This window comes from Andrographis paniculata, unplaced genomic scaffold, assembly GCF_009805555.1.
Source record: "Andrographis paniculata isolate CXL003 unplaced genomic scaffold, ASM980555v1 Contig33END, whole genome shotgun sequence".
NCBI classification, from domain to species: domain Eukaryota; kingdom Viridiplantae; phylum Streptophyta; class Magnoliopsida; order Lamiales; family Acanthaceae; genus Andrographis; species Andrographis paniculata.
This window is the reverse complement of record NW_026137566.1, coordinates 362,736-389,983: the sequence shown is the minus strand read 5'-3', so window position 1 is coordinate 389,983 and position 27,248 is coordinate 362,736. Positions and strand designations below refer to the sequence as shown.

General features: G+C 29.8%; 4 protein-coding genes across 13 annotated transcripts; 1 reads left to right on the top strand and 3 right to left on the bottom strand.

Moving 5' to 3' along the window:
* The first annotated feature begins 5,854 nt into the window (after positions 1-5,854).
* On the top strand, positions 5,855-11,333 carry LOC127248221 (ankyrin repeat protein SKIP35-like). 8 transcript variants are annotated; one of them, XM_051270446.1, is made up of 6 exons: positions 5,858-6,000; positions 6,119-6,188; positions 6,359-7,449; positions 8,645-9,080; positions 9,887-10,698; positions 10,784-11,196. In XM_051270446.1, exons 3-5 carry the CDS (start codon positions 6,749-6,751, stop codon positions 10,691-10,693), a joined length of 1,944 nt encoding a protein of 647 aa, XP_051126403.1. In that variant the 5' UTR covers positions 5,858-6,000; positions 6,119-6,188; positions 6,359-6,748; the 3' UTR covers positions 10,694-10,698; positions 10,784-11,196. The 8 variants fall into 8 exon arrangements, with proteins under 8 accessions (XP_051126399.1, XP_051126403.1, XP_051126401.1 ...); XM_051270444.1 differs by having other exon boundaries at positions 6,302-7,449; XM_051270447.1 differs by lacking the exon at positions 5,858-6,000 and having other exon boundaries at positions 6,028-6,188; positions 6,302-6,511; positions 6,628-7,449.
* A 323-nt stretch (positions 11,334-11,656) lies between these two features.
* On the bottom strand, positions 11,657-13,485 carry LOC127248222 (protein AUXIN-REGULATED GENE INVOLVED IN ORGAN SIZE-like). Its single transcript, XM_051270450.1, has 2 exons — positions 13,087-13,485; positions 11,657-12,386 (listed from the first exon to the last, which is right to left on the bottom strand). The coding sequence occupies exon 2, from the start codon at positions 12,231-12,233 to the stop codon at positions 11,835-11,837; it is 399 nt and encodes a 132-aa protein (XP_051126407.1). The 5' UTR covers positions 12,234-12,386; positions 13,087-13,485; the 3' UTR covers positions 11,657-11,834.
* Positions 13,486-19,145: 5,660 nt separating this feature from the next.
* On the bottom strand, positions 19,146-21,576 carry LOC127248311 (inactive glucose-1-phosphate adenylyltransferase small subunit 2, chloroplastic-like). 3 transcript variants are annotated; one of them, XM_051270588.1, is made up of 9 exons: positions 21,271-21,576; positions 20,885-21,178; positions 20,497-20,805; positions 20,297-20,400; positions 20,016-20,127; positions 19,835-19,936; positions 19,623-19,739; positions 19,465-19,538; positions 19,252-19,338 (listed from the first exon to the last, which is right to left on the bottom strand). In XM_051270588.1, the coding sequence occupies exons 1-8, from the start codon at positions 21,430-21,432 to the stop codon at positions 19,494-19,496; spliced, it is 1,245 nt and encodes a 414-aa protein (XP_051126545.1). In that variant the 5' UTR covers positions 21,433-21,576; the 3' UTR covers positions 19,252-19,338; positions 19,465-19,493. The 3 variants fall into 3 exon arrangements, with proteins under 3 accessions (XP_051126543.1, XP_051126544.1, XP_051126545.1); XM_051270586.1 differs by lacking the exon at positions 19,465-19,538 and having other exon boundaries at positions 19,146-19,338; XM_051270587.1 differs by lacking the exon at positions 19,465-19,538 and having other exon boundaries at positions 19,146-19,338; positions 20,885-21,168.
* Positions 21,577-22,892: 1,316 nt separating this feature from the next.
* On the bottom strand, positions 22,893-26,216 carry LOC127248194 (6,7-dimethyl-8-ribityllumazine synthase, chloroplastic). The gene is made up of 8 exons (XM_051270403.1): positions 25,949-26,216; positions 25,721-25,824; positions 24,935-25,030; positions 24,679-24,774; positions 24,320-24,398; positions 24,144-24,190; positions 23,730-23,789; positions 22,893-23,225 (listed from the first exon to the last, which is right to left on the bottom strand). The coding sequence occupies exons 1-8, from the start codon at positions 26,121-26,123 to the stop codon at positions 23,184-23,186; spliced, it is 699 nt and encodes a 232-aa protein (XP_051126360.1). The 5' UTR covers positions 26,124-26,216; the 3' UTR covers positions 22,893-23,183.
* Positions 26,217-27,248: the final 1,032 nt, after the last annotated feature.

The window sequence follows — 27,248 nt, the reverse complement described above, 5'->3', positions numbered from 1 at the left end:
ATTTATAAAATTTGATATTTTCAATCATAAATTTTAAATTTACTTAAAATAAAATATATAAATTAATAATTAAAATAAAATTATATTTAAATTTTATATAAATAATTATTTTTATTTTATTATTTAATTTATTATTATTATTATTATTATTATTATTATTATTATTATTATTAGTAGATAGTAAAACTGCTGCTGTTGTTTTTTTAGGAAACACCCTCTCTGGTGCTTTTCAAAAATTTTTTGGAGTCTAAAAGTTACTTCGACTTTTGAGGAGAATCCAATACAAATATGAATAAATATTTTTTTAAAAAAATAAAAGTCAAAAGCACTTTACAGAAGCCAATCCAAACTGGGTCAAGTATTTTGAAAGTATTGTGTATTTATTTTACTATTATAAAAAAATGATAATTTTGAGTGAGATAAATAAAAATAGTATTTTAAATTGGAATGATAAAAATAGTAATTATAATTATTGTTATTATTATTATTATTAGAATCATATAATTATATCTTGATCTTATTTAAAAGCATATATAGTAATAATGTATTTAGAGGGTATTTGACAAACAACTTTTTTTCAAAAGTTTTTAGCTTATTAAAGAGTTTTTAGCTATTTGACCAGTAAATCAGTTAATTTTGGCGTGCGTTTGGCAATTAGCTAATAAATTTTAGTTATTAGCTGATTCAATTAGCTAGTTTGACTAGCTGATTCAATTAGCGGTTTGTATTAAAGTATACGGTAAAATAACTGTTTGACATTAGTTGTTTATACATAAAATGATTATTAAGGACATTGATAAGTTATTTTTAAAAATATTTAATTTTGTTCATTTTGGTTTGAAATTTATGAGAATTTTTTATATTAATTATTGAAAATTATAAAAATATTTATTTTTATTTTTATTATTTAAATTTAAGAAAATTATTTTTACCAAAAAATAATAATTTTTTTTTTAAATTATGTAAAATATAAAATAATAAATATTTCGTATATATATTTTTATTATGTTAATTATTGTTTTAATATATATATATAAATAAATTAATATCATTTGTTTTTTATTTAGTTTAGTTTTAAAAATTTATATATTTTACAAATAAAATAATTTATATGTAATAATTAATAATAGTAATTATTTTAAATTTATAAAAATAAAAATATAATTTAATAAATTAAATATATTAAAATAATTAATAAATAATGCTATAAAAATATATTTATATGTATAAAATAAATAATTAAGTTTTAAGGGTAAATAAAGAATAATCAAAATTAAAATGAAAAATCTCTTTCAAAACGCTGGGTAAACGAGCTTTTAAGAAATAGCTTTTTGGGTCCAAAAAAACTCTTTCAAAAAGCTAATTTATCAAACATCTAAATTAGTATTTTGACTGGTCAAACAGCTAAAAGCTCTTCAAAACGCTGTTTTCCAAACACCTTTTTGGTGTTTGGTAAATTTGGGTCCAAAAAGCTAATTTTGAAAAATGTGATATGGCAACGCTTCAGATTAGCTTTTCACTTTAATTTTTCTTTTTCCTTATTTGACCTTATAATTAATTAATTCTTTCACATATATCATATATTTTTTTATTACACTATTTATTAATTATTTAAATATTTTTTTTCTGATAACTTATAAATTCATATTTATAAATTTAAAATAATTATTTTTTTATATATCAATTATTTTATTTATAATTTTTATTTTTATTTTTTAAAATAAAGATAATATAAAAATATTAATATTATTGAATTAATTATATAGCATTTTTTATCACATAATATTTTTATTAAAAATGAATATATTTATTTAAAATTATAAATTTAATGTAAATATATATTAATTAAAAATTAATCTAATAAAAATACATATGTTAATAATTTTTGCTCTTTTATATTTTTACTATTTCTAATGAAAAAAAAATCAATAAACTTGTATTAATTTCCTTACAAAATATTTTTAAAATGATAAAAATAAATATCTTACTAATTTTTTTCTAATTTTTAAAATTAATAATAAAATTATAAACTCAACTAAATATTTTGAAAATAAAATATAAAATGTCCTTAATTGTCATTATACGTATAAACAAGTAATATTAAACCGCTATTTTACCAAACACTTTAATACAAACAGTAATCGAATTAGCTAACGACTATCACTATCTGCTAATTATCAAACACACCCTTAATAATGAAATATATAATAAGGCAGGTACCTATGAATAGCATTGATATGAGATATTAATATATTATAAATTTAAAATTGTAGGACATGTTTATTTATATATCATTATGTAGTATTATTCTATTTATTTATCAACTTATTCATGGTTACATAGGTGTTAAAACTTAGGATTTATATTGTACATTGTGCATTAATACTTAAAAGAAAAAAAAAAAAAAAAAACTTCCCTCGTCGTTACAACTCAAAATACCATATTTATTATTTTTTCTTATTCAAAATTATTAATTTTTTATTTTAGTAAAATTAATCATACACTAATATCAAAATACTTTAAATTTTTATTTAAACTATAAATATACAATTATTTTATACATAAAATAAAATAACGACATTGTAAAAAACACTTACAAAAATTAAATTAATTGTATCATATAGAATACCATGTTGTTTGTTCATCACATGCATTTATTATTGTAACAAATAATACATAATGTATAAAATATTACTCCCTTCGTCATATATATGTATATTCATTTATTTTTTAAACGGAGTTTTAGGAATATTAATATTATATTAAGATGTGGTATGAATAAAGTAGTAAAAATTAAAATAATTTTATTAGTATTGTGCGATATTAAAATAATGACATATGTGTAATATATTGTAAGTTGAAAGGGTATTTTTAATGTTAAATAAAAAGTACAATTACTAAAAAAATAAATAAATACTTTTTATGGGACAAACCAAAATAAAAAAAAAAATAGATAAATTGTTAAGGTACGAACAGAGGTAATGTAAATTTATATCTTATGCGTTATATGACATATATTAGTGTGTTGTACGGTGGTGATTATAGCTGTTTAGAAGTGTTATGGTAATTTATGGCTTACATTAAATAAAATACTATAACATAGTAATTATATCAAATCTTTTGTAGTAAAAATGAACATATTTATATTGAATTTTATGATATTAATATTTTTATATTGAATTATTGATTTTTTTTATGAATGTATAAAATGTAGTATATTAATGTATAAATATATATATATTATATTATATCATATAATATGTTATTCGTTTCACATAATTTGTCCATATTTTTTGTTTTCATCTGTCATATATAATTTGTATTTTTTTAAATATGATTATACACTTTAATTATATTTTAAATTTTATAATTTTTAAATTTTAATCAAATTATTAAGTTATCTTAATTTATAATTATATTTATTATATAATAATTATTTTTACTAATATATTTTTTAATTATTTATTAATTATATTTTACCTAAATTATCGTATCTCCATAAATTGACCGACCAAAATTACATGGGACGAATAATAGGATTTACAGGGGTCATTGAAATTAAAAACAATAAGTAAACAAACCCAAAACCCCTTTTTTTTTTTAAACATGCACTTTAATTTACAATAAAATTCATTTTCTTACATATAGGTATTTAATTATATCTTTTAATATTATACTTTTTCAGTCTGATTCTAAGAATTTAATTTATTTTTAAATATTAATTATTATATCAAAATATAGTACAAATTAAAAAGAAATTGTAAAAATATTTTTATTAGTGTTTTATAATACTAATAAAAGGATATTTGTATAATTTTTTTAAAAAAATATAAAAATATTTTAATTGCAAGTAAAATGACGTAAAATATAAATAAAATCCTTAGAATTTGACGGAGAGAATACTTATTAATTTATAGATATGCTCCAACTATAAATATTCAATTTATACAAAAAATAAAAATAAAATTCACTTTTACTTCGTTAATTTGTTGTATATTTAAAAAAATATTTTAATTTTTTTAAATCACAATCAATTAATTAATATAATAGTATTACATTTGTCTTAAAAGAATAGACTTATTAACCTTGGTTACATGGTTTAAAAAAATATTGATATTATATCAATAAAGTAGTTAGATTAAAATATAGATAAAAGTTTTTTTTTTTTTTTTTTTTTATTGGTGTGTTTATTTTGTGCTATTGTTGATTATAAATTTTTTTCACCCTAATAAAAAGTTATGTAGAGAATTATAAAAATAATGAATGTGTATAGTGTATTAATTTTTGGGAAAATAGGTACCAAAAAAATTAATAAAAAGACAAAGTCTTTGTCTACGTGAGTATGTTTTCGTTGAATGAAAAAATAACGACATTTGTATAATAATAATAATAATAATAATAATAATAATAATAATAATAATGACAATTTTATGATGACAATTTTGGTACAAACAAAAATGATACAATCATTAAATGGGAACGAATGAAGTACTATATTAATAAAAAGACAAAGTCTTTGTCTACGTGAGTATGTTTTCGTTGAATGAAAAAATAACGACATTTGTATAATAATAATAATGACAATTTTATGATGACAATTTTGGTACAAACAATAAAATTTTGGGTACAAACAAAAATGATACAATCATTAAATGAGAACGAATGAAGTACTATATTATTAAAATTGATGTTCAACTTAAACTAAAGTTTGTTTGGTTATAAATTGAAATTGATTGGAAATGAAGTGTTATTCTAAATTTTTGTTTAAATAATACCCCCTCTGCTCTATATCTATATATCCATATTTTTTTCACTGAAATTTTAGAAATATTAGTACTATATTAGGATAAAGTAGAAATAAAGGTAAAAAAAATAGATTAACCATATTAGTAGTGTATGATATAAAGATAAAGACATTTGTGTAATATATTTTAAATTGAAAGAGTATTTGTAATGTTAGGTAGATGTACAATTAGTAAAGAAGGAAATGAATACTTTGTTATAGGACGGACCAAAATGAAAAAATGGATAGATTGTTAAGGGACGGAGGAGTATTGATTTTAAAATTTTTAAAATTTAAAAAATATCATAATACTCTATCCGTCCGGTAAGAATGATATCATTTTATAATTTTGTTCGTCCCAAAATAAATGTATCATTTCTTAATTAAGTAATTATAATACCTATCTAACATAATAAATACTTTTACAATTTTCAATATATTACATAAATGTCTTTACTTTTATATTGTACCGTACTAATAGAGATATTTTTATCATTTTTATTACAAATCAATATAATATTAATATTAAAAAATTTACTTGTAAAAAATAAATAAAGCTCTTGTTTCGAAATGGAGAGGTAGTAGGATATATTCCACTGTCCCATTTTAATGAACATATTTTTCAGTTTTTTCTATTTTATACACTTTAAAATTTTGAGTAAAATTTATTAAATATTTTTTAAATAAATATAAATTAATTTAATTAACTACGTAGTCTAATACATCTTATAAGATTCATTCAAAATTATTTATTTTATTTTTTAAAAAAATAAATATTTTTATATATATTTAAAATTCTAAATTTTTTTATAAAATAAATTTACGTTAATTATAAATAAATAAATAAATATATTCTCTTTTTTGCTATATTCATACTATAAATATAAAATTTATCACTAACGAAAAATGTGAATTATTTCCTGAGAGAGGAGTAATTGATAAACGACGAAGAATTTAATAATTTATTTTTATTTTAATATATTATAAAAACAATAAAAAAAATGAATTCATCCTTTATATATTACTATAAATAATATGATGATGAAAAGTGTCATACATAAAAATAGGAAAAATATTTGAAGAAAATAAGAAAATAGAAGAGAATAGAATAGAATAGAAAGAAAGAGAGGGAGAGGAGAGGACCATTGACAGGGGGGGTGGGGTGCAACTACCACCATGGCTTCCTTCTCCATCTCTCTCCACTCATAATTATTTAGGTACCCTCTCCCTTCTCTCTCTCTCTCTATATTTATTATATCTATATATCATATCTCTCTGTGCGTCTGCGGGTTTGAGTATATGTATTTTTTTTTTTTTTTGGTTGTTCCATAGCAGAAAAGTTCAGGAATTTTGTGAGATTATAAACTTCTGTGCCTTCTCAACTTGTTCCATTTCGTTGTGTTGGGTAATTCCTTTTCTTTCTTGGTTTTTGGATTATTATCGTTGGTTTTAAAAATCTTTGTGGTTGTGTTTTTAATTGTTTTGTTAATCGTTTTGGTCGATTTTTGGTGTGTGAAGGTGATGTTGCTTTTGGATTGTTGCTGATGGGTGTGAAATTTGGTCGGTTAATTTTAGGGATTTTGTTGGCGAATTGGATTCCGCGAAATTGGGCAAAGGGTTTTGTGTGCTTCGGAAACACGGCGGAGGATTTGGTTCGGTGAAATACTGCTGCGGCGGAATCTGACGGATTTCTTCTTCCATTCAATGAATCACGGCTGTGCAAATTAGGTCGGTTTTTAGATTGTTGTGAATCGATTGGAAATCTGAATTGCTGTAGTTGTGGGGAGCTTGTACGGACAAAGAATTTTGGATTGTTCTTATATACATATATTTTGTATTTCTAGTGGCGAAATTCTTCAGGTCTGTGGTTTTCTATCAAAAATGGATGCAGATTGGGAGTTTTGAGTTATTTGGTGAGAGATTCTGTTAGCATCTTTGGTTGTTTTTAGGTATATTGGAATTGAGATGGAGATGGAAGAAGTTAATGAATTGGGGATGGAAGGTGGGGGTGGGAGTGAATTAGGAAGCCGAGGATCCGGTATCGGGGATCGGGTCAATGCCGATGAGCTGCGGTGTTCTGATGTCGAGATGACGGACACGGAAGCGGCTGAGATGGGAGTATCTAGAGTGAACAATAGTGAGCAGAAAGTTGGGACTGAGATTGCACTTTTTAGCTCGGAGAAGGACGATGGAGGGAGCCATGGGAATGTGGTTTTCTCGAGAGAATCTCCACTTTTAGGGAAGGAAGATCTGAGCATAAGTGGTTGTAGCTGTGGTGCGGAGAAGCTCAAGGCTAGATTGGCTGCTTCGAACTCAGAAACCGGAAAAAATGGGAGGAAGTTGAGTCGGCAGGAGAGGATTGAGTTAGGTCGTTCGTTTCAGGGTGCTGTGAGTTCGCACGATTGGGAGCTTGCCGAGAGTTTGATCTTGTTGGCTGATCCTCAGACTTTGAATGATGCGCTGTGCATCTCGTTGGATTCGATTTGGTTCTTGAGGACGCAACAAGAATTATATGGGATTACTGGATTGATCAAGAAGATTGTATCGAATGGGGCGTATGACTTCACTCGCGCCGCGCTCAGGACGTCATTTCTTGCGTCGTGTGTTTCAGCTTGTCAGAGTCGGACAATGAGCCTTGCTGACACAGTTAATGTAATGGCACAAAGGTACAAAACTTGTTGTTCCACACATAATCAGATTCATTCAATATGCAGTATTAACTTGTTTAGTTTCATATGGTTCTTTTCTCTAAGTGTCGACTGTCGAGTCCATCTGTGTTTAATTTTCTGAAAACCTAGGGAAAAATGTTTTAAATTAAGGCCGTCTTTAAAACTGGAATAATGAAAAATTGACATGAAGTTCATTAATGACTTAGCTTTACGTTTTGTCGTTGAGATGACGGTGAGAAAATCACCAACTGTTCAACTATTTTCTAATTAATGCTGTTTCTATTCACTATATAAATGTGTCTTTGTTGGTTGCAGCCGGTAAAGAAACTAAGGTTGAAAATAGAAATCAGTGTAGAGTAGGAGCACGTGTCATTGCTTCTGAAGTGATGACGTTCCTGTGTTTAAGCTAGATTGTGGTTAGCCAAGTCCTTGTCGATCAAGTGGTGAGGAATCCCGGCTATGATCCCGGATGGATGCGCTTGTGTGTGCGAAGTAAAAAAAAAACAAAAAACCTAGATATTGGTTACAGTTTACCCTACCTAGAGATCAGCTTATGTACAGTCAATGTAAACCATGAAGCAAGACGTAGCATGCTAATGGTGTATTAAATCTTGATCATATACATCATTGGGATCTGAAATTTAACTTGAACGAAAATTCTCTTGTGGTTTGTGCTGTTCGGTGATCTCTCTCTCTCTCTCTGAAGAAGCTTTACCTTGTTAAGTTGAAATTGATCGTAGTTTTCCTATTATGCTATTAGAGGTATCTCGGTTATCCAAGTCCAATGTTCTCTAACTTAACTCACTATTTAGAGCAGCTGCGGACAGATGGCATTCGGAGCAAAATAATATCTTTGGTAATTAATAAGGTCATTAAATCTCAGATAGTACCCAATTCACCCTATTGACTTTTTATTACTCTTGATTATATGCAACAAGGAAAAATTAAGACGCATTCTTATCTCTTCTTTAGAATACTTGCATTGTTTTGCATCATTCTGTGTTTGCAAGGATCTTCAATGTAATTTTTTATGATTAATAGAGTTTCGGGCAGCTCAAAGGCAAAGAGACAATATAATAAGAATATAAGATTTGGGTTTTTCGCAAAGCTTGTTGCACATCCTTAATTCATTTTGGTACTATTTGTTACACTTTTAGCCCGCGCACCTAGGAATGTCATGCTTGCATCCTAGCAGGTTGCACGAGAGGCTACAGGAATGCAATGGAGATGAAGTCTTGAAGGCAGAGGCTGGCGCAAAGGTTCAGAAATTTACCGATTGGGCTCTCAAATGTATAAGTTTTCATTCTCGAAGCCATGGGAATAAGGACAGAGTGGGTCACAATTCTCCTGTCGAGATCCAACTGCAGCTATCTGCTTTCAAGACCTTTCTAGATCTTGCGGGCAATCATCTGACAGGGAAAGACTTTACCGAAGCATTTGATGCTGCTTGCTTTCCGCTCACGCTTTTCTCTAGTTCATTTGATCCTAGTTGGGCGTCAGGCATATCAGCCACTGGAATCCAAGGATTGCTGGGCATTCTGGTTGAGGGAGGTGCAGATAATATCAATCAATGTTTTCTAGAGGCGTCACGGTTTGGGAGTACAGAACTAGTTCGCATCTTGTTGCAGGTAATTCCAGTGTTGTGTGGCTAAATAAACATTGTGCCTCATCGAGACACAATTCTATGCGTGTTCATCGAATGCTTTCCACTAGATTGTGCTTTTGAGCCTCGTTTTCTTTTTCCAGCTTGTTTTAGCTAGACGAACTTTGTTTCCACTCTAATTCCTTATTTTCTAACTTCGTAAGCTTTAGACGCTTTGCATCTCCAAACTACTTTTGCCAACCAATTATTTCCTAATCATTGAATGTGGCAATAGGCCAATAGCGTTCCTTACATAAGATGTTTATACGATTTTGGACGTGGCTTTTTTAAACTACATATTTAGCATAGAATATAATTGCAATTTTCTTGACCTCTTACATGTTCTTAGGCTTTCAAAAGGCTGCACTCACAGATAGTGTAGAAAAGAAAAAGTGCTTCACTGTCGGGACATTTTAAACTATACTAACTCTGCATCATTTGTGGTATTTCATAGTATCTTCGCGAGATGGCCGAAGTGAGCAATCGGTGATGTTGGTTTTAGTCGATTTATAACCATTTAAATACTAAAGATAAGCTGATAGATTTTCGGTGATTGAGTTCAGCATGTTATGTAGTCAATGAGGATTAGGTTTAGAAAGTAGAAACATGTAACTGTTTAGCAGCTCTTGGCTGCGTCGTCACTCCCCGCAATGTCAGTTCATTTAAATTACTCATACAAAAAATTTGACAATTCCATATGCTCGGTGTCTGAGTACACGTATTATTCCCTTAAAGATGTTTATACTACATACTTTAACAATAAAAACGTCTTATTGTTTTATGCTGCCTTAGATTGCTCAAAGGAACAGCTTGGACGTGGACGTCGACTTGGCCTTAGGCTTTGCTGCGCATTATGGTAAAATCGGCACAATGCAATGTCTAGTGGACGAGGGTAATGCCGTGGCTTTCTTGGGACCCCTAATGAGAGCCGCCGAGCGAGGTTGCTTGCCAGTCGTACAGTGGTTTGTCCAAAGGGGATGCCGAGATATGGAACTGTGTCTTGCCCTTACAGCCGCCACGTCGAGCAGTCAAGTAGAAGTCGCAGCGTATCTCCTCCCCCGCGTTCCCCAACACGTTCTTGCCGCCCTCAGCATCGAAATTCTGAAGGCTGCTGGCGAGCGAAGCGGAGGATCCCTTGACGGCGTAGCCTTCCTCCTCCGTTCCGACTTTCTAGGGGACCCTACGGCAACTTATTCCGTCGCTGACAGCATTGCCAGATCCGATGACGACACAGTCGCTCCCGAACTCCGGGCTTTTCTTCAAGAGCATTGGTCCGAGGCAGCGTTCATGGACGGGCTGACCCAAGGGGCGACGCATTTTTCGAACCTGGTGCAGATTTTGAAATGGGGGAGCTCCCCGATTTGCTTAAGGGATCTCCCGGCCCCCCTTAGGGTCGCCGTCGCCTATCTGCCACTGTACAGAGAGTGCGTCAAGGCCGGGGGGTGCTTGCTTTCGCAACGGCATCGAGGGCAGCTCGTCGATGCTGTGAAACGGCTCGGAGGAGGAATTCTGACAGGGCCGGATCGGAAGGATGACCTGCTCGCTGTTTTGGAACACCATCTTCCGTCGTTTCTTCGTCACGCTGCAGCTGCGGTTTAGTGAAGGTAGAAACTCTTATGGTTATGATATTTACATCTTTCTATTCTTGTCGTTTCGCTCTTGTGTTGTGCTAAAATGACGGAATTTTAGATCTTGCCGAGTTAGCTCTTGCCGTCTGCTGATTATTACCGAAGAAGGAAGCTGGCTGTGTACTTGGAAACCATATATGTCGTATCTATGAAAAGACCGTATCGAAATGATTGACGATTGCAGTCGAACAGGGAACTTTGCCCGAACCTGTATGAGCTGTTTTCGAATGTTAATGAGGCTGTAAGGTTGAGAAATGTCGCCGTGGTTTGTTGGTTTTGAATTGAAACCGGAGTGGAAATGGATCTCCATCCTAACCTCCGCTGGCGTCGATTCAATGCTTCTCTTAGATGAAAAATGATTCTTCTTTGCGATGGAAGATTATATTCTCTAAACTTTCGTTGTTTAATTGTGCGCTTACTCGAGCATGTGTACCAATACGTAACACACATGATTCGCTTAGTGTAATTTTTTTTGTTGGCGAAATTGGTAGGTTATTACGTTCGATCGGAAACTTAGCTGATGAGCACTCGAAGAGTAGCATCTGCTATTACGTTCGATCAGAAATTTAGCTGATGAGCACTTGAAGAGTAGCGTTTGCTATTACGTTCAATCGGAAATTTAGCTGATGAGCACTCGAAGAGTAGCGTCTACGGGCTTAGCTATTACGTTTGATCGGAAATTTAGCTGATGAGCACTCGAATAGTAGCGTCTACGAGCTCGGGTATTACGTTCGATCGAAAATTTATCCAATGAGCACTCGAAACCAACGTTATAAAGAAATAGAACATATGCAAGCGAGCAAAAATTCTGATATGAAATAGATGAATCATGCTACATTTTCAATTTCGACGAGCGCGACTCCTATCCATAACCGGAAAATGCTAGAGCACCGGCAATGTAGACCGGTTGCATGTAATCGATTTGATCCTCGAATTCGATTATATCTAAAACTAGTATTGTATTTCACTTATAATCGCTTTAAACGCGTAGAATCAGTATCGTTAGAACGACAATAAGTGAGATACAAGACTATTTTCAAACATATCTTTTTAAAGAATCGAAACAATAAGAGATGTCACTTACAGCGCCAAAATTGCACACCGTTACCCGTTTAGGCGTACGCGTAGGTGGCCTTACGGGAGTCGGAGGGCATGAAAGCCAAGAACATGAGGAGCGCCAAGATAAAAATCGGGAGGAGCAGCAGCAACGACGGCGGAGGAGGGAGCGGCGGGAGAATCAACGGTAATATAAGCAACGACGCCGTGAGGCAAACGAGCAGGCAGAGCGATTCCACCGGAAAGTACCGGAATATCGCTCTCCCTCTCGGTTTGCATAATTCAAGTTTCTTCGATTCTATGAACTGCGCAATGCTCGATGGCCTTCGGTCGAGCCCGTTGTTTGGCGCGATTCTTACATCCTTTGCTCCGCCGTTGGCGTACTGATTTTTAAGGTTGATGAAGCCGCCTTTCGACAATGCCAACCTCGTCGCCGGGGCTTTCGCAATGCTCATTTAATTTAGCCGCGGTTGGGGCGATTTTTGTCGGGATTACGTAGTTGTGTCACGGCGAGTGCGACGACGATGGCGGTGGCGGCACGGCCGATGAATAATTTGGCGTTGAAGAGTATGGTGAAGCAATGCTTCTTGTCTTAAAAAATGCAATGGCTGTTCAAAAAACAAAGGTAAGTTTCAAAACATACTTCATTACATCAAATATACATCAATATATTCCGACAATATATATATATATATCTATACACATTAATATAACATAAAAAAAATTCAATTCAATGTTTAAATTATTCTTAAAACAAATTAAATTAAAATTCATCCATAGTCAAATAATAATATGGCACACAATTTTATGAACTTGGTCTTGAAAATAAATTACAAAGAATTAATCATTCTTTTTTATGTACATTTGGTGATAATGTGATTCAAAGTGAGAATATATATTGAAAATAATTGTGTTTGATTTGTAATTTGATTTTTTATTTTTATTTTTATTTTAATAATTTAAATTTAATAATAATATATATATATATATACACATATACTATTTTTATTGAAAATCTTAAAAATTGAACAGTAAATTTAGGAACAATGAAAAAAGCAAAAGAAGAAACCGCCTTTTGCGACTAAAATGTTTTAAAACCAATCTAAAAAAAAATTGAATTTCTAATTAAAGCAAAGCAATTAGAGTTTGAAGCAAATTAAAATCATGAAACCCCATGAATGAATTATTCATTTTATAATGAATTCCATTAACATCTAAGATTAAGAAGAAATATATATATATTAATTACCAAGAATGGAAATAAAATTTAAATATGTATGGTATGGATATATCAATAATTATAATTACCTCTGAGATTTGCAGGCTGAAGAAGAATCAATCTGTGCATTCAGAAGAATACCTATATCTTCTTGAAAACAAAACCCCTTCTTCTCTTTTTGATCAGCTTTTAATTTCCCAAATCTTGAAAACCTAAATGAACACAACATATATATATATATATATAGAGAGAGAGAGAGAGAGAGAGAGAGAGAGAGAGAGAGAGAGAGAGAGGGTTTTTGATCTCTGATTTGAAGAAAGAAAGCAACCAAGAAAGAGATCGAGATCATATATATATATATATATATAAGAGGGTTTATTACATCTTAATTATTTGTTTGGATGAATTTTGCAAGAAAGTTCTCTGGGTGGATTCAGTGTATGAGATAGAGATAGACAAGTTGGGGCAGTTTCTGACAGTCAAATATTTCATTGTTGGAGTTGGGTTGGATTGGATTGGTTTGGTTATACTATTATATATGGAAAAGTGTATGTATATGTGTATCTATCTCATCTCTGTCTATAGTATTATTATTATTATTATTATTATTATTATTATTATTATTATTATATAATGAGATCATTGATTCATCATGCATGTCTAATGTCTTCATTCATCCTCTCCCTCCCTCCCTCCCTTCATATGGTTAGCTACTTTGCTACCATATGTTTTATTACATCATCTCTTTCTCACTTTATTTATTTTTTAATTTGTTCCATTTACCTTTGACATGTGTATTTTTCTTGTGAGATTTATTTTTCTGTTTTACAATTTCAATTTTTTTTTTCTCAAAAAACGTTAAATCAGACATCTATTTTTTATTTATTATATTACATTAAAATTAAATTTTACATTTAAAATATCACATCAATACATATTTATATCACATCAAATTACTATTTCAATTCAACATTTTACTATTCAAAACCAAAACCAAAAATCAAAATCTCACAAGTATATTGTATAATTAGTAAGTAATTAAAAAATCTATCAGTAAAAATAATTATAAAGTAAGACCAAGATGACTAAATATTTTAATTAAAATAAAAAATTATATATTATAAATTTTAAAATGTGATTAAAATGTATAATTATATATATATATTTTTTTAGAAAAAGAACAAATTATATGAGACGGATGAAAGAAAAAAGACAAATTAAATTGGACGGAAGGAAGTAATATGCAGTAATTCTCCCGTTCAAACTAATTATATCATTTTATTTGAGCAAAAAAAAAATTTTAAAAAAAATATATATAAAATTGGAGGAGTAAAGGTAAAATAAAAATATTATAATTTATTTTTTTAAAAAAAATATTAATAAATCGATTATTATTTATTAAGATATGAATAATAAAATTATGTAGAAAGAGTTTGTATTATTTATTCAATTTTGTTTTTACGGAGATATTTGATAAATGTAATTAAAAAATTAAATAAAAAATTAATTAGATATGACTGTAATCGAAAGAAAAAATGATTTTCCTTGATCTAAAGTTTTATTTATTTATGTTTTCATAACCAATTTGGTTTATTGAAAAAAATAAAAAATAACACACACATGGATGATGGTCATGACATGCATATATATATATTATATTATATTGTGACAGAAATTAAACAATAAGATCTAAGAAAGAGTTTGAATCTTGGGTGGTTGAGGGGCAAAGTCACGTGCCCTTCACGTGACCTTTTTCTTGATTCGTTACACATACAACTTGCTATATTTTTACTTCCTTGTACACTACCCCAACCAACTATTATTATTATTATTATTATTATTATTATTATTAATGTAGGAACTCAACTACTAATTTGAGATTTACATGCTCTGAAATACCATTATTAATTATAGAATAAATTTAAAAAGATTCATTAATTTAAAATTAGTGATGCATATTTAGGCAATAGTTTGGGAAATCATAAATTAAATTCAACAATCATTGAAAATGATTGAGAATGAAATCAAATAATTTTTTATTTAACTTAGCTAGGACTGCTAATCATAACTTGATGATGAGAAGGAATACATCCATTATTTATTTTGTAAAATTTTTATCATTTTTTTATATCTTTCTACAATAATAATAAGTACATACACACATATTACCATTTAACGAAAAAGACACCCACAGAAATTTTGTTCTTTTTGGAGTATGATTTTATTTTGACTTTACTTTACAAATATTACATTTTTTTAATTATATAATTTTATTTGGGCACATAATTTTTTTTTTAAAAAAAGATAATAATAATATTTTAATATTAAAATGAAGTAGGTAAAAATTAAGATGGATGTATTATAGAAACTTTATTAAATAGTAATAGATAAAAATGTGATAAGTTAGTAAGAAGAAAAATAACAAATTGATTATTATGTTTTAAACTAAAAATAATAAAAATATTTTTGGATAAAATTAATTATTATAAATAAATTGTCTATAAACTTAGTTGAGAAAAAAAAAAAAAAAAGTGACATAATCACTTCAAATAATTTTTTTTTTTTTTTAAAAAAACTCTATTTTAATTTTAATAATGATAAAATCCATGTGTATGTTTTATTCTAATCTCCACAAGATTTCAAAAATATGATCAAATAAAAATTAAAATTTTCTCTTTAATACCATAAGTTTTACAAATTGCATTTAACACCATATTGATGTATTTCAACTTCCACGTATGATCCGCTCTATTTATTTATTATTATTACTTTTAATAATGTAAAAATTCGTAATTGCTATTCAACAAATACTTTCAAACTAGCATAATCTGCTCTACTTCAATTATAGTATATATATCATAGGGACTTATAATTTATATGCCAGTCGTCGTACAACATAATATAATACAATGTATTATTAGAGGCAATTAATAAATATACAATGTCGGAATTAATTACAAACAAGTATGACATAATATTCTCTATGTGCATTAGTTAAACAACAACAAAGATAAATCAAGGCTGGAGATGTCTGCTTGTTTTTTTGGCAAAATTTAATAATAATAATAATAATAATATTACTACAACATTAATCAATTATTAAATTAAATTTTGTGACATGTTCTTAAACCACAATGTACGTATGAGACATTTTGTAGCCCCTAATGCCCACATAATCCTTCCCTTTAGATTCTCTTGTTAGTAATTATTGTTACATCAATTATTATTATTATTATTATTATTATTATTATTACTACTACGTGAGATAAGGTCAAGTCACCGCAATTAGTACACTAACTTGAAACAATTAATATTTTATTATAATTCACAAGACATATAGCATGTGTCAGTGTTATATAAAAATATGTGTTGTGTGGGTTATATATTGTGTTATGTTGTATAATTTGTTTATTCTGCAAAAATTAATTACATTATATTGTGCTATATAAAATTATATAATATGTTCTGTTGTATATTGTATTAATATTTATTGTCTGGTGATGTATTGTATAATAATCTGTTTATTGTGCTGAAATTAGAATATATTATGCTATGTAAAATTATGTAATGTATTATTAAAATATGTATTATATATTATATACTAAAATATCTTGTGGTAATTCTATTTTCTTTATAAATATATGTTGATTAGATAATCAGAACGGCAATTAAAACATCTTATTATTACCTCACCTTAGATCTTAGTGTTGATTAAAATTGTAGATCGTGATCGTTGATTTTAAAGATGTTTGTTGACTAAAACTGATGAGAGTAAAAGGCTAGCGAATCCCGTGTAGAATTATTTAATGAAAATGGTTTTATTCGGATCGACCCATATTGTGAGGATCAATTTCAAAACTATACACTAAGGGTGTATTTGTTTTGGAGTTTGGATTTTGAGTTGAGATTTAAATGGTAAAAATTTTGAATTGTAATAGTTGTATGATTTGAAATAAATAGATATTGATGTGATATTTTGAAGATAAAATTAATTTTTAGTATAATATAAAAAATGAAAATTTTGGTTTAACACAGACTTCACATATACCAAAATAATGAAAAATTTGAGTTTAGCGCAGACTTCACATAGGCTGTATTGATTAACCATACTCAATATATAATAATAATTCATAAAATTATGCTACAATTAATGTCAACATAATAGTTCATCTTAAGATAACAAAATGCGTAGCACTTCATCCGTCTCAATATAATAGTTTTGTTTACTATTTTTGTCCATTTTAAAACAATAGTCTCATTTGCATAAATAATCATATCACCATAAAATTATCTCTATTTTTTCAGTATTATTACACAATTGCCACTATTTTTTACACTATTGTACTCACAATGGCAAAAAAGTCATTTATCCATACTTTTTACCAACCACCAATATAATATCAATATTTCTTAAATCTCGTGTCCAACACAATAAGACTATACTTTTTGGATAGAGGGAGTACGGAGTATATGATAATAGTCCATATAGTAGATATTACAATTGATTTTAACAAATATGTATATTAACACAATACAAATAATTGATACTCCATTCGTCTCAATACAATAGTCTTGTTTACTATTTTTATCCGTCTCAAAACAATAGTCTCATTTCCATAAATAACCATATCACTATAAAACTACCATTACTTTTTCATTATTATTACACAATTGCCACTACTTTTTACATTAATATATTCACAAGGGCAAAAAAGTCTTCTAATCGTACTTTTTACCCATTGCTAATATAATATTAATATTTTTTAAATCTCGTACCAAACACAATTCAGACTATAATTCTGGGACGGAGGGAGGAAGTATAAACTAAGAACAACTGTTTATACACTATTGTAAATATTAGCACGTTGAAAATTCATATCATAAAAAAAATAAAATAAAATAAAATAAAATTGTTAGTATAATGTTATATATTTATATCTTACTTTCTTTTGGGCAGGCACGTGACTTAATATAATTTGGGCGTAGAGAAGTCAACATATGAATACGCAGTTGACCACATTTTGTCCTAATTTTTTCCAAGTCAACAAAACACTCCTGTGAAAAAAAAGAAGATTGGTGTTCATATATATCACGCATTTCTTATGTTTTCATTTTTTTTCCAATATATTATTTCGTCCAATGCACCCATAAATAGACATGTCATTATTATTATTATTTTTATTTTAAACTTTTATTATGCTCTATTTATATATACATCTAAAAATTCTTCATAATACTATCGATAGTAATATATATATACATTTAAAAAATACTATACGGCTATTTTTTTTTATTTAAAATATTGCATTTAAAAACTTATTTTTTATTCAAAATATTATATTAACATCTATTTATATTATATTAATTTTTTTTTTATTAATATCAAGATTCTCCTATATTTCAAAACTTTCAAAATTTTTACCTAAATAGTGCCATATATTTAACTAAACATCAATTGAAATGTGCACCTGAGTGAGTGGTTTGAAAGTATAGCTAGTATGGCACACTGTGATGATCTTTTTAAAACTCAATATATAGATATTTTTAAAAAGTGTGTTTGGATTTTGAGTTGGGATTTGAATTAGTAAAAATTTTGAATTTGAATAGTTGTCTGATGTGATATAAATAGGTGTTGATGTGATGTTTTGAATATAAAATTAATTTTTAGTATAATATAAAAAATAAAAAATAGGTGTTTGATTTGATGTTTTTTGAAGGAAAAAATGGGATAAATAGTGTATTTAAAATCCAATCCACCAAACAAACACACCCTAAGTAATTTTTTAATTTTTTTTAAAAGATATCATATTTTTTTTTCTCATAAAACAAGTACTTTCGTTCGACTCTAAGAGTCTCATTTACTTTTTGCGTGTCAGTCTTTGAATATTAATTATTATATCGAAATATTATGCAAATTAAAAAACTATACAAAAATACTTCAATTAACTAATAGAATGACATTTGTTAAAAAAATAATAATACAATTATAAACGGACAGAAAGAGTATATTTTTGTATATTTTTATTAATTTCAAATGTAGCCATACTGTTTGGCCCTAGTTAATTTGAGGTTTATTTTTTTAATTTATTAGTGTGCAATCTTCATAATTTCTTATATACATGATTTTTTTTTCTTATAAAATACCACATCTAATTTATTATTTAAATAAAAAAATAATGTAATTATTATTATTACAATTATTATTAATGATAATAATATAAATATCAAAGGATAGTTCCATGGGGGATGAGTGCATTTCTTGTGATGACTATTACTCCTCCTGATATGATACATCCTCTGCTTTCGTCACTCCCTTCTTCCACACCATCTTTATTCACAATCTGCACCAATAAATTAATTATTATTATTATTATTATTTTAGTCCTGGAATCTCTAAAACACTTATAGTCATCTGAAAAAAATTTGAAAATTTAAAATTAAAAAAAAAAAAAAAAAAATCTACGGACACAGCCACGTGAGCAACGAAGGTGCCACGTCAGGTGGATATCTCTGTCGATAAAGGACTAAAATTGCAAACAAACTAGACGACAATGATAAATGGTCAATGGTCAGTTAAGTGATTTTATATTGTCATTGTTATATAAATATATATTTAATGTAATACCATCACATTGTTGCCGATTCTTGCATTCTTATCGACGATCGCTTTCCTTATATAAGAGCCTTCGCCGATTCCGACAGGAATTCCGGCGCCGCGGTCTTCGCCGCTGCCGTTGTTGTTCTGCGAGGCGCATTTCTCGATCGGTTTAACCGTTATATCGAAATCGAATACACCGTATAAAAAAAGTAGTTGTATTCGATGAATTGCTTGCTTACAGGGTAATATGCGTCGGATCCGATGATGATCGAATCCTCGACAACGGCGTCGTTCCCTATCCTCGTCCTCATGCCGATCACCGAGCTCGTTATCCTGCATTTCTGCGGCACATGGCGAAGAAACCCGACTCATAAGTCTAGTTTTATTCGAGAGTGTCAAGTAGAAATGTTCGATTCATACGTTGAGAATGCACCCGTCTCCGACGATGGAATCCGTTATGACGGCGTCGGTTATGAGCGTCGGAGGTAGGTGACGCGGCAACGTGTACAACGGCCACTCTTTGTCGTAGAAGCTAGAGAAAGCGGAAAAAAGTTACCTTTAGATAGAAGTTTTGAAAAATATCGAAAATAATATAGAGTTAAATATATGATGTGATATTTTTCTAAAATACTGACAAAAGTTCAAAAAGTATCTATGTAAACAGAGCTAAAGCATACTCGACGGGGGTTAAATTGACTTACTTGTAAGCATTACTCATCCTCGGAATGGCCTCCATGTTCGCGCGATAGTAAGCAACGATGCTCGCCATGTCCTCCCAGTATCCATCGAACTCATACGTGTGAATCTTCGCCATAAAAAAAAATAAAATAAACGGTGAAAATAAAGATCGAAACGGGATGAAATTAGTATCGTAGAAGTTAAGAATAGCGCGCGATCTCACCTTCATCCCGAGCGATGTCGCGCCCGGGATCACTTCACTTCCCAAGTCGTTGGCGTTCGGGAAATGTATTGTAAGTAGCTCGATCATAACGTCTCGATCGATTACGTAGATTCCCATGTCTTCTTTTCGATCATCTCCTTTAGTCCGAGTCGAAACTGAGACAGTTATATCACAGCCGGATCTCCTGTGGGCTTCGACGAGGTTTCTATAATCCATTTTGTAGAGATGGTGACCCGGGAGAACCAAAAACTCAGCCACCGGATATTCCTCGAGCATCCATAAGCATCTTCTTATCGCGTCCGCGGTTCCCTAAATGTGACGAGACAAAAAAGACAACGCGTTACGAATTATCTGATGTGGTAATTGCGAGCGAAATTACGGAACGGACCCGGAACCATCCGTTGTTGTCGGGGCTTTGATACGCCGCGATGACCTCGACGATGCCGTCGTTGGAAAGGCGCATGCCGGAGTAGGCTCTCGAGAGGTGAGAGTTGAGGGAAGTCGAGTTGAACTGCGTAAGAGCGTATATTCGAGTCACGTCGCTGTTGATGCAGTTGCTGACGACGGCGTCGATCAGGCGGTAATTTCCGGCGACGGGAATTGCCGCCTCCGATCTCCTCTTCGTCAACGGATGCAGCCGCGAATGCGTCGAGCCGTCTCCGAACACGATGGCTGCGACACTCTGGACACTAATAAAATACACTTACAGTTTCGACGGGAAGAACTTTCCCGACGCTAGAACGGAAAAACGGAATCGTTAAATCGGAGCGTCACCTGGTTCGCCGGGGGATGAATCGAATACGAGCAACGGGATTGATTCGAGTTCTTTATCGGGAGATTCGACGGCGGCGTGATCGCACAAGGCTCCGATCCCGGATTGCGATGGAGATATCGAAGCGCTGTTGATTTTGGACATGACGAGGACAACGTAAACATGACGACGACGATGACGATGCCGGGTGGTGTCCGAAATTGAGAACCAACGAGCTTGAGCTTGTTTGCGAGAAATGGGTAAGAATATAACGAGGGAGGTTAGACATAAGACGGGAATATTGAGGTTTCTTCATCTTCATGGACACTTGAGAGGATGCTGTCTGAGATATTACCAGCAACCTCTGACCAACACAGCTTCAATATATACATATACACGTACATTGGTGTCGGACTACGATTTTTAATAAAATTATATATATATATTTTTTTTATGTCCGTAAAAATGATGTAATTATTATTATTATTATTATTATTATTATTTTGTTTGCTAATTTCATAGTAATTTAAATATTTTTATCTATTTATAATTTTATTATTTTTATTTTTAATAAATAATAATTAATTTATCATTCTCTTTTTTTTTTTTACTTATTATATTATTTTTTTTATCAATTATTTAATAAATATTCTATAATGACGGCAGCTATTGTACTCAATTTAAATAAACTCACAAGAAATACATACTATCGAAGATATGCAACAAATGATTTTTTATATTTTTATTTATTTTAATATTAAAATATTATTAATTTTTAATTTTCATGTTCAATCAAACCTATCTAATTTTGTTGGAAAAAAAGATAATTTTTTTTTTCACAAAATATTATATTAAAATATATATATATATATATATACACACACATGTGTATATATAATATGGCAACCTATATTTTGGTGTGGATGCATAACTTGGAAGAGAGGAAAATTAGAAAGAACATATTTTGTTGTCTCTTTTTCTTGGTGTGCTTTTTGTGCCCTTTTATTGGGCTGTGTGGGAAGCTTCTTGTTTCATTTGATTTCATTTGTGATTACAAAGAATATCGACATTACAAGGTATGTACGCCAACAATTACTTCTTAGTGACGCCTAAAATTAAACTAATATGAGCTATGTAAACTAGTATCATGTATTATTAGCTGATAAATAGTTGTTCATGTTGTTTAATGAGTACTATCGTTTAAACAGACATTTTGGAAGAGTTTTAAAGTTTTAAAAATTTAGAAAAGGTACAAAATTGATATTTTATGAGAGAAAATATAAATTTAATGTTATATTTTTTCAAAAATAAATATTTCCTCCGTCTCATTGAAAGGTTGTTATTTTCTATTTTTGTCCGTTCTAAAACAAGGTTACCATTTCCTAATTTAGTAATTGTACTATCTACCTAACATAGTAAATACCCTTCAAACTTACACTATATTACACAAATGTCATTACTTTTATATTACACAATACTAATAGGGGCATTTTCGTCTTTTTCACTACAATCCATTATAATACTAATATTAAAAAATCTACGTGCAAAAAGTAAGCGGCAACCTTGCATCGGGAGGGAGGGTGCAGTACAAAATGAGTGAAAATTCCCGAATAAACAGCTCAAATCCAATCACAAACCAAACAAATCCTTGGAAAGAAGATGAGAATAAAGCGGCCAAAATGGGAATAAAGTCATGTGTACAAACACACACTATATATATCCCGCAATAAAATTATATTGGGATCATTCTCAACATTTGTATTCAAAAAGCAAATATTTTTCACAGCCCTCAATTTATTACCAAATCCTGGTACAGATAGATGCAAACAGCTTCTAAAATGCAGTTATTAAGAAACAAAAGGCAGCTCAGGTAGGTAGCTCTTAAGAAAAAATGGTACAAACCATCGAGGCTTTTGCCCGGTAATGAAGTGCGTGCTTAAGGCTTCAGATGGTGTTTGAATAAAGACGCCATCTCAATCTGCAAAAGTGTGACCAACAGAGAAAATCGGACAAGAATCTTAGCTAGCTTCATCAAGATTAACTAATCAATACATTTACATAGTATCTGCATTTTGACTATGGCCAAAATCACATTTTTCCACAGAAAAGATAAAAAAAGAAAAAGAAAAAAGGGTTCAATGGTGTTTTTGTCCTCACATTATGCAAATCTATAGTTAAGTATTTTTTTCACTTTAGAACATTACATCTGAAATTTACTTTTCCATTAAAAAAACATTGCATCTAACAATTATATTTCATTCAGACAAAAATTCACATCCGTAGCATTCAAAATACTATTTACTCCATTGTTCGGATAAATAGCACATTGATGTCAAAATATCAACTAAGTGTCATATGCACAAATTTTTAATAGAAGTAAGGCGTAAAACTCAAAATAAACATATTGAGCAACCTGTGACACAAGTTAAAGTAAATGCAAGGAGCAACAAAGTATACAAAGTTACGACTGTATGAAACTTACTGCTGTCAATGCTGCTTCAGATCCTTTGTTTCCCGACTTACCACCTGCTCGGTTTAAAGCCTGCAGCCATTTTAAGGGAAATGTGACAAACTGTTGATCACAGCTGAATAAGATAGGGTTTGCTCACTTTGTTTTTTAATCAATTTCTCGCATTGTGAAATCTACAATGGAATATTTTTCCCCAATAAATATATATATATATATCACAAACTTATTTCCTATTGAAAAATCGCATCTTTATTTATTTTTCACTCAAAAAATTTCAAATCAAACTCGATTGCAAACAATGCAAAATACAAGAAATCAAATGTAAAGCCTAGTCCGAAGTTAAGTTTCTATATATTTGATTAAATTGTACAAAAAACACTACATATCTTGTAAACCGGTAAAAACACAAAATCCGTTAGCGCTTACCTGATCCATGTCTTCACATGTCAGGACACCAAATATGCAAGGGACACCTAAACAACACCACAAAAAACTGGGTGTAAGAGCTATACGGACCTTGGTCATAATTTTGACACAAACTGTACTAACAACAGTATTTAAGGATGTACAAATCAGTTTAAGAACGGCTTCTGGAGGCTCACCAGAATTCAGACCCGCTGATAGTACTCCAGAAGCTGCTGAATTAGCCACAGCATCGTAATGGGTGGTATCACCTCTGATCTGCAGTATGAAACCATAAAATAGAAGAGAGATTTGTTACTCCCCCCAAAAAAAAAAACAGCATAAAGGCAAAGAATGCCGAAAAAAATCATGATTGTTTTTAGTGTTTAGCAATTTTTTGGGTTTTTGTTGTTAGTTATTGAGAACTATGAAAGTATTCTTGAATTATTTACTTTTCTTGTTTTTTAATATTTTGTGAGAGAAAATAAAATATTTTTATTGTACGTATTGAGAACTGTAAAAATATTATTAAAATTGAAAGCATGAGAGAAAAACTTACAACGGCCCCAATGCACAAAACTGCTTCGTACTTTCTCAATTTCCCAAGCTTCTCTGCAACTAGGCCAATTTCAAAGCTACCCGGAACCCATACAACCTAGCGCATCAGAATCGAAGAAATATCGATGGAACTGGTTAACCAGAAAATTAAACAAATCAAATTTAAATTGAATCCAAGGAAATGATGAGTTATGAGTTGAATCTTCCAAGAATCAGAAATCAAACATACAAACACTAATGAAAGTTGGGATACTAACATCTATATCTTCTTCTCTAACAGAGTATTTCTTGAAAGTATCCAAAGCTCCCTCCAAAAGCGGCCTAGTAACAATCTCATTGAACCGTGCCACCACCTTCATACCACAAAAATAAAAAATAATAATTATTCATTGAACTTCAATCCACCAAATTACCTAAAATTATAATTAACCATTTATTGAATTCAAATTCACCAAGAACTTGACAACCAAATTCCATAACTAAATAAAATGAGCCTAAAGCACAACACTTGCAAAAGCTTCTACATTAATATCATCTAAAATAAGAACGAGAAGAGAAGCTTAAGATCAGAATTTAGAAAAGTTTAAAACCAAAGGAAGCTCAAATGTATTTTCTATGCAATCATAATATTATTCCCACTTAAATACTTCACATGCAAAGCCTAATTTTCATTCAAAAACATTAACATCCAAATAGTGTTTCTCATTTAAATCATCAAATAGGAAACCTATTTTCCATTCAAAAAATTACATATCCAAAACACACCCTTAACTAGTTTTTATGGTTAAAAGACTTCTTAAACTTCACAATTAAACACAAATAAAAGGGAAAGAAAAAAAAAAGGATAAAGATAAAGAGCGTTTCTTTTTAGCTTCAACCAAAAGAAGAAAAGAAATTCCCAAAAGACTTGTACAGAATTATCATACAACTTAAAAATGCAAAGCCTTTGAATCCAAGGGTCAATTCCCAAAAGGCAAGAACTTAATGCTCTAAAGATTGAAAGAAGTTTCGATGGCGAATGTAAACAGGGCTGCATTACAGACTATAGCAAAGCGGAGGCCCTCAGCCGAGGTAAGCGACCCCGTCAAGTGTCGAACAGCTAATACAGTCTGCGTCAACGATTCCTTCTTTCCCCAAAATCCAAATCCTGAAAAATCAACGCCACTGCATCAACAATATATACATACAGAGATTGAAGCACATAGACGCGCAGTACGTTGCACTGAATTTGGGTCGAAATTCAGCAGTAGAAAAGCGGGAATTAGGTTAACCTTGGGGAAGCTGGTGTTGGGGCGAGGCGAAAAGAGGATGAACTTTAGGTGATGCCGCCAAATTTGAGGGCTTGTGGAAGCAGCAAAGGGACGAAGAATGGATGAAAGGCTGGCGGCGATCGGAAGTGGATGAGGCGCGAGGAAGAAGAGACGACTGTGCAGCAAATGAAGCCATTTTTTTCCGTTTGTTATTCTTTTTTGAGGCTCTTTCCAGTAGCAGAATTGGGGATTCAAAAAATTGGGTAGATTTCGGAATCTATACTACAGGACGGTGTTAGGGCTAGGGTTTTCTGTTGTATTTAATTGATGATTAGAATCCTCCACTTAAATTATCTTATTTTAATTAAACACACAATTTTAGATATTATATAATTAATTATAAAAAAATAATTATAATTTTTAGTTATTATGTAATTATTTATAAATAATTAATAAGAAAAAAATTAATTTTGGTCTCAATATAATTAACATTTGTCAATTTTGGTCCTAATATAAAAAACTAATCAATTTTAGTTCCATTATAAACAATTTCAATCAATTTTGATCTCATTATAAACAATTTTAATCAATTTTGGTCTCACTGTTAAAAAAACTAACGGAAATTGCTGACGTGGACGTGACGCAGTTGACCTGAAAAGTACACGACCATATACAATTATACACGGCTATGTTATTACGTGACCATGTATATTTCAGTGTATAATTATACATGACCATGTTGTTACACGACCATGTATAATTCTACACGGCTGTGTACTTTTCTGTTTCGGTTTAAAATTTTAATTTTTTGTTATTTTTTTTTTGTATTTAGAATAGTTGATATAGTTAAAAAAAAATCAATAATAATCATAATATAATTAAAATATATCAATTTTAATTCAAATATAAGTATTTATGGAGTATGTTCTTAGATTTTGTTTAAAATTATACTATTTAGCAAAAAAAATTTCTCTTACAAACATCCAATAAATGTATTGAAATAATAAATTAATTTTAATACTACTGTAATATACAAAATTAAAAAATAGTTGTGTAATTGGATGTTTGTAAGAAAATTTTTTTTGTGAATAATAAAATTTTAGACAAAACATTTCAAAAGAATATATCTTATAAATTTTTATATTTGAATTAAAATTAAAAATTTTTAATTATATTATAATTACTATTGATTTTGTCTATTTTAATTATATTAACTATTTTAAATTCAAAATAATTTTTTTTAAAGAAAATATAACCAAAAAAAAAAAAAATTTAAACTAAAATAGAAATGTACATGACCGTATAACAATATGACCATGTA